The 10899-nt window shown below is 45.0% G+C and overlaps 1 protein-coding gene across 1 annotated transcript; it reads left to right on the top strand.

Annotated features, from left to right (window-relative positions):
* The first annotated feature begins 3711 nt into the window (after nt 1-3711).
* On the top strand, nt 3712-5100 carry LOC145395820 (uncharacterized). The gene has a single exon (XM_080269351.1). The coding sequence runs from the start codon at nt 3712-3714 to the stop codon at nt 5098-5100; it is 1389 nt and encodes a 462-aa protein (XP_080125477.1).
* Nucleotides 5101-10899: the final 5799 nt, after the last annotated feature.

The raw sequence follows: 10899 nt of genomic DNA, 5'->3' as shown, positions 1-10899 counted from the left end.
TTTACACTTTTCCCATCTTGAGGTGCTATACGTGCCATCAATTTGAGCATGGCACAATGTCATGTAAAAATAAAGTTCAATGCTCTCGTTGCAGCAGGTTCCACCCATGCAAATCCCTATCAGGTTGTCAATGCACCAATGACCCCTACTGCTTCTTCTGCGGTGGCGCACACCAAGTTGTCTCCCACATGTGCACAGTCTACCAGCAGGCACTTGCTATCCATGATGCTGCTAGGGCTGACCCGTCGACCCTGTCGCATGTCAACACCTGTTTATGTGCCCTCAATCCATCCGGACGCACTCCTCCCAGCTCTAACCCCTTGACAACACATACTGTACTGCTCCCAGTCAGATATCCCGGCCTGTTCAGGGGGTCTAATATACGCAACAGTGGTTAGCAACCACTTGTCAGCATTGGAACATCTTGCTGAAACATCTGGTGGCAAGTCTGCAACTGAACCGAGTGAAATGGAGCAAACAATTACCATGTCCTCCCACCCAACCTCCCAGTCTGCAGTGCTGCTCCACCCTCTCCCTCTACCCAAGCCCCGTCGACAGGGTCCCCACATGCTGCGCAAGGCTCAGTAGCTCCTTCCATCCAGCCTGGTGTAAAGTCAGCCAGGTCCACCCCTTCAATGGTCACAACTCCTGCCTCAGCTCCAAACATATCACACGCTGTCTCCCCCAGTTCTGAGACAGGCTCCACACCTGGTGAATCTCCTGCTTCTCAACGTCAGCCTGAACCAAGGACACCCTCCCACGCTTCCCCATATCCCATCCCACAGGTGCCCATTCTACAGGATCCTTTGTGGACCTTCTGCGTACAGCCCTGTCCATGTACAAAAATGGACAGTCCTTTATAGACATATGTGTCAGCCTCCTGCCCCAGCTTCTCCCTCTACTCTCACCCCAGTGATGGCTCATTCACCTCTACGTAGATTTTTCCTCAGGAATGCCAGATCGCTCCTTTGGAAAACTTTCGATTTCAAGCAGACAATAGCGGACCTCGTTCCAGACATTATGGATCTATGTGAGACTTGGTTATCTCCACATCTCCATCTATCTCTCAGGGGTTTTACTGTATATTGAGCTGATTGTCAGGGTATCAGAGGAGGTCTAGCTGTCACTGTCAGGGAGGATGTGCCTAGCTCAGTTCTGCCATTGACCCGGCCCCCTTGAGGGGTGTTGGAAGTTCTTGCGGTCCGTCTATCCCTCGTGAAGGGATGGATCACTGTAGCAGTTTGCTACAACTCATGCAAGGACATAGGCCTAGAAGAACTCCGGGCCTATCAAGACCAGCTCCCTTCACCTTTCCTGGCCCAGGGTTCTGGCAATAGTTCAAGAACTTCTCTTCCAGTTTCTACTAGAGAGTGATAACTTCACCTTGCTCACCCCATTGGGGTTACAGATTCGTATTGACCCGCACTCAGGCCTGCCTTCCACACTTGACCTATATGTGAGAGATCCTGTTTTTGGAGGCTCAGCCATCTGGACTGGCCCATATTTGGGGTCCAACCACCTTCCACTTATCTTAGATGTCCCCAATCTCTCCCCACCCTGCTCTGCTCCACCTCGTCCACATTGGATCCTCACACAAGGGACCTAGTCCTCCTTTATGGTGACCCTTGATAACACTGGGGCTCTGCCTGGAGGGCCGTTAGATGATCGCGTGATGGGCTTTAATCCTCTGTGATCGCAGCAGGTGAGGCAACCTTCTGCAGGTCCTCGACACATCCCCAAGGCACTGTCACGGTTCCTTGGTGGACAGAGGACTGCACCAGGGTTGTCTGGGCTAGGAGGTCTTCTTGGAATGTCTGGCAGAGGTGTCCCTACCCTAGCCACCGAGACATTCACTGCCGTAGGGATGCAGAATACAAATGGACTCTCACCCGAGCTCGCCGTGCTGCCTGATCTGCTTTCTGTTCAACCCTGTCATTCTCAAGCTCACCATCTCGGACCTGGTCCTTCATTCAGGCAATGAAGGGTCGCCCTACCACCCTATCGTATCCTCTGGTGAAGGAAGATAACCTTCTGATAGGCTTCCAAGACAAGGCTGCCTTACTGGCTGCCTTCTTTGGATCTTGATTTGGTTCCCCAGCTCCATTTCCAGGTCTTCAGCACTTACTCAGGGTCACTCAGGTAGGCATCTCCTCCCCCCCCCCCAGCAGGCTTAGCCTCTCCTTTTACCCAGGCAGAACTCTCCTCTGCTCTGCGGACCTTACCACCAAAGAAGGCATGTGGCCCAGATTTAGTACGTAACGAGTTTTTGAATCATCTCCCTGTTCGCCATCAGATGTCACTCTTAGACATCTTTCACAACAGCTGGGCGTCAGGGATCTTCCCATCACACTGGAAAACCTCACACCTCCTACTCTTCCCCAAGTCGGGGAGGGACCCCTCTTCTCCAGCTTCGTACAGGCCGATAGCACTGCTCTTCAATGTCGGGAAGGTGCTAGAGAGGATGTTGTGCCATCGGCTCTTCTGGTGGCTAAAGCAAGACTGCCACCTGTCTGAGGTACAGTGTGGATTCCACCCAGGGAGGGGGACATCTGATGTCCTCTTCCAGTTTGACCATCTTGTCCACCAGGCGTTCTGTCATAAGCAGATACTCCTAGCCACCTTCTTGGATCTCCAGGGGGCTTTTGATTCTGCCTCCCATGATGGGATAATGTATAAGCTGTGCCGTCTTGGCATCACAGGCCTTGCACTGGCCTGGGTACAAAGTTTATTGGAGGGGCGATCATTTCGTGTTTCCTTGGGTGTACGTACTCCTCCCATACCCAAGTCAGGCAGGGAGTGCCACAGGGATCATGCCTCAGTCCTTTACTTTTCAATGACTGATGTATGACCTCCTTCATCCTCCTGGAGTATCCATCTTCGTCTCCACCTGGTCTTCAGATTGGGGCTGGGTTGCCAGATTTTTTGGATCGAGTTATCGTACTAACGTTTCAAAATTATCGTTTTTCCACTCAAATTATCGTAAAAATATATCGGATGCCTGTGAAATTTATCATGTATTTTTTTCTGCTACTACTACATTACGCTTTACAGTAAAATGATGATGATAAAATGAATGATGGAGTTCTTACCAACACAACATGTCTTCAGTGGTGTTTTAAATTTATATAAACAGCATTCCTCTCATGTAATAAAAAAGAAAACATGGAAATTCATACCGGTAAAAGTTTCGATATATGTAATGGCTAATGTAAATACAGTGTACAGCATGTATCATTAAAGGGAGGTTTATATAACAATATTCAGTTTAGAAAAGTTAATTGATCGAAATTTATTAAATAAAATAAACAATTCCTCTACAAATCATTGATTACACAAGATACTTTTAGGTAATTCTTTCTTATCAAAATACATCTTTTATACTGTATAGTACTTCATGGTGACAACTACGAATATCATACAGTAACAGTCAACCGTGACTCGAAATGTGCCTGTACATTTCATTCAGTACAACAAGCCTAGCTACCGTATCTCATAAACACAGTTACCCTATGTGCACTAAGGAAAATTACGACTTCTCATTTTACAGACAACATACTATCTATGGAAACGATATATTCTTGATGAAAAGGCTTTGTTTTATCATTTTTTTTAAATTAAAACATTTATGCCATAAAACACAGAACTGTCGTACAGAAGGTACGATAATAAGAAAAGGTATCATACATCGTACCGGAGGCAGTTTAATCGTACATGTATGATAATTATCGTACGAATGGCAACCTTGGATTGGGGCTAACAGTCAATGCACCCAAGAGTGCTCTTATGTACTTTGGTCAATGGAGGCTCCCCTCCATGCTGATGATTCAGCTTGCTGGAGAACGTCTCACCCTTCGGACCTGGCACAAGTTTCTGGGCCTCCATCTGGACACTCCCCGTCTCACCATGGCCACCCATAATAACCATCTTCGATCATCATGCCTTAGGTGCCTGGACATCATGAAGTGTGTTGCAGGAGTTCACTGGGGTGCTGATCGAAACACTCTCCTCCGACTGTATCTGGCCTTCATCCCCGGTAAGATCATGTACGGTACCACCCTTTACAAATCGGCTGCCCAGACCCACCTAAAGAAGTTGGATGTTGTCCAGACCATGGCACTTCACATTGTCCTAAGTGTCTTCAAATCCACCCCAATTATTCTGCTTCATGCGGAGTCTGGGGTGATGCCCCACTCCATCTACCGCATGGAACTGGACTGCCACCTGCTCCACCGCATTTCGGCCCTTCCATCCAGCCATCCGGTCTCCTCCCTCTACTGCCTCTCCACAGTCCTTCATCAGCCCCCAACTTGGCCGCGAGTGAGGTTACCATACATTATCCGCAACATCCGGGCCTGTCACACCCTGTCTCTCAATCTGCCCAGGCCTGCCCCAGTGACCCCTCTTCCCCCAGTGCCCCTTTGGAAGGATTTGTCTCCATATGTCTCCCCCTACTTCCCAGCACCGTTCTTGAAGCCGACAGATGCAGTCTTGGCACAGCAGCTCTTTTATACCATGGATTCCTCTACTTACAAGGACTTCCTGGGAATTTACACGGATGGGTGTCACTCCCCTCCATCTTCCTTTGTCTCAGTGGCCTATTTTGAAGATCTTTCCATATGCCAAACTTGGTCGTTCAGTGGGCGGTATGATGTCCTAACCGCAGAACTCATAGCCATCTTCCAGGCCCTTGAATTTATTTGGACTTTCCTCCAGCCTCAACCTTCAGTTTTATACACTGACTCACAGTCCTCACTTACCCTCCTCCTCCCAGATCATCTAGTGACTCATGTCAGGACTGTCCATGCTATCATGGAACACCTCCTTTTCCTTGTTACTCCTCACTGGCATCTCCACCTTCAGTGGATTCCCTCCCATGTGGGCATCCGTGGCAATGAAAATGCAGACGCAGCAGCAAAGCAAGCACTGACCTCCAGTACACTGCTCCATGTGACACCAGATTGTGCCAATTCCCTAAACTTGCACGCAGCACCTGCATATTGTACCTTGCGACAACCCTACCTGCCTCCCACTTGTGGTGTTTTCGCTCCGACTCCTCAGAACACCCTTCGGCACGCCATCCCTGTAGAGACATTGATGTAGCCATCACTAGGTTACGGTTGGGCCACACAGGCCTTGCAAACCACCTGTTCCGTTTGGGTATGATAAAGCACCCTTGGTGCCAGTGGTGTCCTCAGGCTGAAGAAACCATAGAACATTTCATGTTGTGGTGTCCTGGGTTCCATTCCCTTTGCACACTTTTGCAGGAACGTTTGGCATCCCTGGGAGTTTTCAATTCGTCTCTCCACACCCTACTGGAAGGAGGTAACGGGGACCCTCGGTTATGAGAACAGGTCGTGCGGTGCGTCTTACTTTATCCGAAAATTTTGACAGCTGTCCCGCATATAACGTGAGGCCCTAAGCAGTTTGCATTGGCAGGGCATTGGGCCATTGTTTTGGCCGTGACCCTTAAACCTGCAAGAAGAAGAACATTCTTTTGTGTATAAAGCCCTCCAAATTTCATCTTTTCTCATTGAAGGGCAAGTAAACTTAATTATTCTCTTATGTTATTGGAGATCTAGTATATTTGAGACGAAAAGTAAGCAAATTTTTAGGTAAAACTGGGAGAGATAATATATCACCCATAGGTAGGGAAACCAAGGTTTTGAAAGGTGGTAAATATTCACTCATATACGTGGATAGTTGTGGTATGTTATAAACATACATTACTCTTATCAGTTGCTATGAAAAGTATTTCTATGTAAGAAAAAACTCATATTTTCTGCTTGCTTCAGGCACTATTGTTGTTGGCCAAAATCGGTGAAGAATGGAGAGCTGGCAGACAACGAATGGTGGACCAAGTATGAAATCAAGATACTAACCTTTTCTTGTTCCTTGGACTATGTGCATTGGATTCTCCAGCAAGGTTTGTGAGTACTGGGTGTTGAAAATTACAAGATGCCTTCTGAAAACTTCCTTGATGTTTGAAGGTATAGGTTCTTTCTTTTTTTTTTTTTTTTTTAATGTCAGGGACCATTTTATAAGCAGACAGTGTTGAACTGCATGACTAGGTTCCTTGTTCTGCTCATTGATTCACTGGAAAAGGAAGAGTGCTCCACTATATTTGATGTACAATTCCTTAATTGCTATGAGCTAAAATTTTTTTGTTAAATTCAATGGCCCATAAGACACCAAAAAATTAATGATGTTAACCAGAGGTTTTAGCAAATGTACATTATGATTATTTAGATGTTGGTTGTACATTTTACAGAGTTAGTAGAATATCATTTACATGTCAGCCAAGTAGATTTGAATTACTTCATATTTTATGGACAGTTCAACCAAAATGAACCTTACACTTTGGTTCCAGATACCTATGAACAGGCTCTTTGCCATGCCAGATATGCAGAAGACATTTCCAACACTGAGATGGATGACAACATTCCACAAAGAGAGAGGACGAAACCCCATAAGTATGAGCAGAAGAACTTCTGCAGTGGTGATGGTTAGTATAAACAAAGTGATTAGTATTACTATCTATCTATGTATCTATTGCCAGACGCCTCAATTCCGTTCGGGGTGGCCACAAACAAATCGCCTCCATGTTGCCCTGTCCCCCGCCATCTCACTGCCCTGCTCCCAACTCACACCCCCCTCTCTCATTTACCTCTCCACATCATCCCTCCATCTCATCCTCGGCCTCCCCCTCCCTCTTCCCCCCTCCACCTAACTCTCACACACTCTCTTCGTCAGTCTTTCACCCTCCATCCTCTCCACATGGCCACACCACTTCAGTGTACGAGTATTCCTCCTAACGCTTCCTATCACATCCACATCCACACCACAATGCTCCTTTATATCCTCATTTGTCAGCCTGTCTCTCCATGTGACTCCACAGGCTCCTCTTAAATAACTCATTTCCACTGCTCTCACTCTTGACCTGTGTCCTTCCAACAATGTCGAAGCTTCACTTCCATACGTTAGAGTTCGTATCACAATACTGTCATGTAGTAACTTTTTCACTTCCAAGCTCACTTCCCTGCATCTTATCACTGCATTCAAGGAACAGCAACCATTCTTCCCTGCTGTACCCTTTCAAGCACTTTACCCTCCAAACCTCCATCCTTACTCATCACACTACCCAAGTACTTAAACGCACTCACATTTTCCAATTCCTCACCATCCAACCTCGCTGTACATTCACTGACTTCACCTCTCTCAAAGACCATCACTTTACTCTTCCCTACATTCACCTTTAGATTCCGTTTCTTGCACACTCTCCCAAACTCATCCATCAAGCCTTGCAGCTCTCCTTCGTCTTCACTCAACAACACAGTATCATCTGCAAACAACAGTACAGGGAGTTTCCAAGCACTACCCTCTCTCAACACGGCAACTCCAACATCCACTACCCTACCTTGTACCTCCTTTATTACCCCATCCATGTACAGATTGAACAACCATGGAGACATGACACATCCCTGTTTCAACCCAACCTTTAAAGAGAAAAATTCACTCAGTTCACCATCCACACGTACTGCAGCCTTAGCACCATCATACATACTCTTCACAGCATTCAACAACTTCCCATCTACTCCATATATTCTTAATACTTTCCACAATCCTTGTCTATCCACCCTGTTTTATGCGCTCTCCAAATCCATGAAAGCCACATACAACTTCTTTCTCTTCTCTAGAAACTTTTCCACTAAAGATCTAAGGATGAATATCTGATCTACACAACCTCTTCTCTTCCTAAAGCCTCCCTGTTCTTCTCCAACTAATTCCTCTGTTATTTCCTTACCTCTGTCACTAAGTATCCTACCATACACTTTTCCTGTTATACTAAGAAGACAGATGCCCCCATGATTACCACACACTTCTTTTTCCCCTTTTCCTTTGTACAAGGGAATAATTATACATGACTTCCAATCCTCCGGAACTCTACCTTCCTCCCAGGCCAATCTGCACATTTTCCACATCCATTCTACTACTACCTCTCCCCCATGCTTCAACATTTCACCACACACTCCATCAATTCCTGGGGATTTCCCCGATTTAACTTTCTTCATTGCTTCCACAACTTCTATCCTACTGATTTCTTCCTGTCTTCTCATCTCCCTCCTCCCAGCCATTCCCCAGCCACTTATACTCGCATTACTTCCATCCTGTATGTTCAACAATTCCTTAAAGTGTTCTCTCCATCTGCTCACTTTTTCTCTCTTCTCCACTAGTAATCTACTATTTTTATCTTTCACTCCCCTGCTAACTTCACTTCCACCCTGTTTTACTCTTTTCACCACTTTCCAGAACATTTTCTTACAGTCCCTCCACTTTACACTCAAATTCCTTCCAAATTCCTCATCCACTCTCTTCTTACTCTCTCTTACTAATCTTTTCACCTCCCTTTTTCTACATATAACTCTCTCTTCCGCCTATCAACTTCTTTCACGCCCCTATTTCTCATCCATTCATTGTATGCTTTCTTATTTTGTGCCACAGCCTGTCTCACCTCTTCATTCCACCACGCTGTTCCTTGCGCACCCCTACGTCTTCTCTTTATCCCACACACCACATCCCATGCTGCACATATTTCTTCTGTGAATATCCTGCACACACCTTCCACATCCCCTATCTGCTCTAATTCATATTTGCCCAATCGTTCCTCCACTTCTCTCTTATACTCTGCCTTTTTCTCATCCTCTTGTAACCTTTCCACTCTCCTTACAAATACTCCTTCTTCCCGTCCTTCCCTTCTTCTCTTTCTCCATCTTAATTGGATCTTGATTCTGGCCACCACCAAGTAGTGGTCAGAAAGTCCACTCCCTCAACCTCTATAAGCTCTTGCATTCATTACACATTTTCGCATCCTTTCATCCACACACACATAATCAATCATTGCCTTCCTTTCATCCATTCACCACCCAACCTTCTCATCACTCGCCATGTATACCTGTGGATCATTTGATGCCTGAAGAGGGTATTGGCTATCACCAACCCCCTCCCAGCACAAATGTCACTAATGCACTGCCATTCTCATCTATCTCAGCAGGCACACCCCACTCACCAACTATTCCATCCACCTTCACATTCCCTACTTTACCATTCATATTACCGATCAAAAACACTCTCTCATTCCTTCCAAACTTTTCCATGCACACTTCCACATTTGTCCAGAACTCTTCTCTCAGTCTGCTTGTGCGATCTTGCGTTGGCGCATACACACACACAATCGCCCACATTTGTATTTCTACTTTCAATCTTACCCACACAATCCTTGACCCAACTGATCCATACTCTCTTATGCTCTTCTTCCATCTTTTACTCACAACTACACATACTCCTTCTTTTGCCCTCTCATTCTCACCTACTCCTGCACATATACCCCATCCATACTCCCATTCTCTCACCGTCCATTTAGTTTCAGTTATTCCGCATACATCAACTTTCGCACCCTCAAGCACCTGGACAGACTCTCTTTCACCTCATCATTCGCTCCCCTTACATTCCATGTTCCGATTACCTTGTCCTTTGTCTGGTCCTTGGTCGTCATCTTTTGGTCAGTCCTTGTCCGAGGCTTATTGTTTGTCTTTTTAGTTAGTTGTTTCCAGGGAGGGGGCACTAACCCTTCGCCAACCCTTTTAGTCGCCTTTTACAAGCAGGGATACTGGGGGAGTATTACACTAGCCGCAATAATGCACATACACTCGTGGACTATGATTACGGCACTTACAGAACTTATATACATATAATAAATGACAGAGTTGTTAGGTTAGGTTAATACCACTACAATTCAGTTTAAGCTGTTAGAATTTAGCGGTTATGTTTAGTGGTATAGTTAGGTTAGAAACAGATTAGGTTACGTTAGGTTTGATTATGGCTGCCGTAATCGTAGCCTGTGAGTATTTACTTACGGCTGCCATAATCCTAACCATGGCCTAGTATAAATTATGTTGGTTGGTGCTATATCCATAATAATTGCCCAGTTGTCAAAGTGCTGCTCTTTCATATGTTACACACCTGTCTTTAGTTAGATGTACAAACTGTGAAACATCTTAAATGCATGACTGGTTATACAGTTCAATTATTCAGCTTTGATACTTGCTTCAGATGAAGAAAAAGAATGCAAAAGAGAAGAACCTCCAGCAAACTCATCATCCAAGCCGGGAAGACATGGTTTTTCTGGCTATAAGAAGCGTGCATCTATTATATGTCCAAATCCACTAAATTTGAAAACTGCAAACCACACCAGTGGGAGGTGATTCATAAATCATAAATTCTTACTTCTCTCTGAAAGAGAAAACATTGTAAATATTTCATGATTTAACTATTGGTCCACCAAATTAAATGGAATAAATAGTATCTGTTCACTTTAAAAGTTTTTCGAGTGTGACACTGAACTTGCTGAGGAGCGTGATTTCCACACTACTAGATGCAAACATTTTCAGCATCTTGTTTATATAATTTATCTTCTTCAGATGAAGATGAACCTGGTGAATACAGGACCAACTTTTTATCAGCTACACCATCAAGGTCTTGGCCTCAACTGTCAAGTTTATGTCTTCAACTAAGGGTATGTCATAAAAGCAATTATCATAAACACCTAATGTAACTTCTGGGAAAAGTCAAGGATTTCCTTGACAGTGTATCCCTGTTTAGGCCATTATTCCCAGATCGTTACAGGAATCTAATAAGTCCACACTGAAGACATTTCTTATAGCACTGTGTGTGGCAGAAGTGCCTTTTGATGTCCCTATTTATTAAATAATTGCATGATTGAGAAGCCATAATGTTTCTGGAAAGTTCTGAATTGTGAAATGTTTTAGTTGACAATTACATTAGCTTGACAAGATTACCAAACTCTTGCAGCAGAGAAAAACTCCTTGCATGTCTTTTGTTCTG

Source organism: Coenobita brevimanus, chromosome 33 (assembly GCF_032717465.1).
Source record: "Coenobita brevimanus isolate Jiangsu-jjx chromosome 33, ASM3271746v2, whole genome shotgun sequence".
Lineage (NCBI taxonomy): Eukaryota > Metazoa > Arthropoda > Malacostraca > Decapoda > Coenobitidae > Coenobita > Coenobita brevimanus.
Note: the sequence above shows the minus strand (reverse complement) of the source record. Positions and strands in the feature narration are given on the sequence as shown.

Excerpts from the sequence above, each read along its gene's own strand:
- LOC145395820 (XM_080269351.1), top strand. The coding sequence starts at position 3,712 with ATGTATGATAATTATCGTACGAATGGCAACCTTGGATTGGGGCTAACA.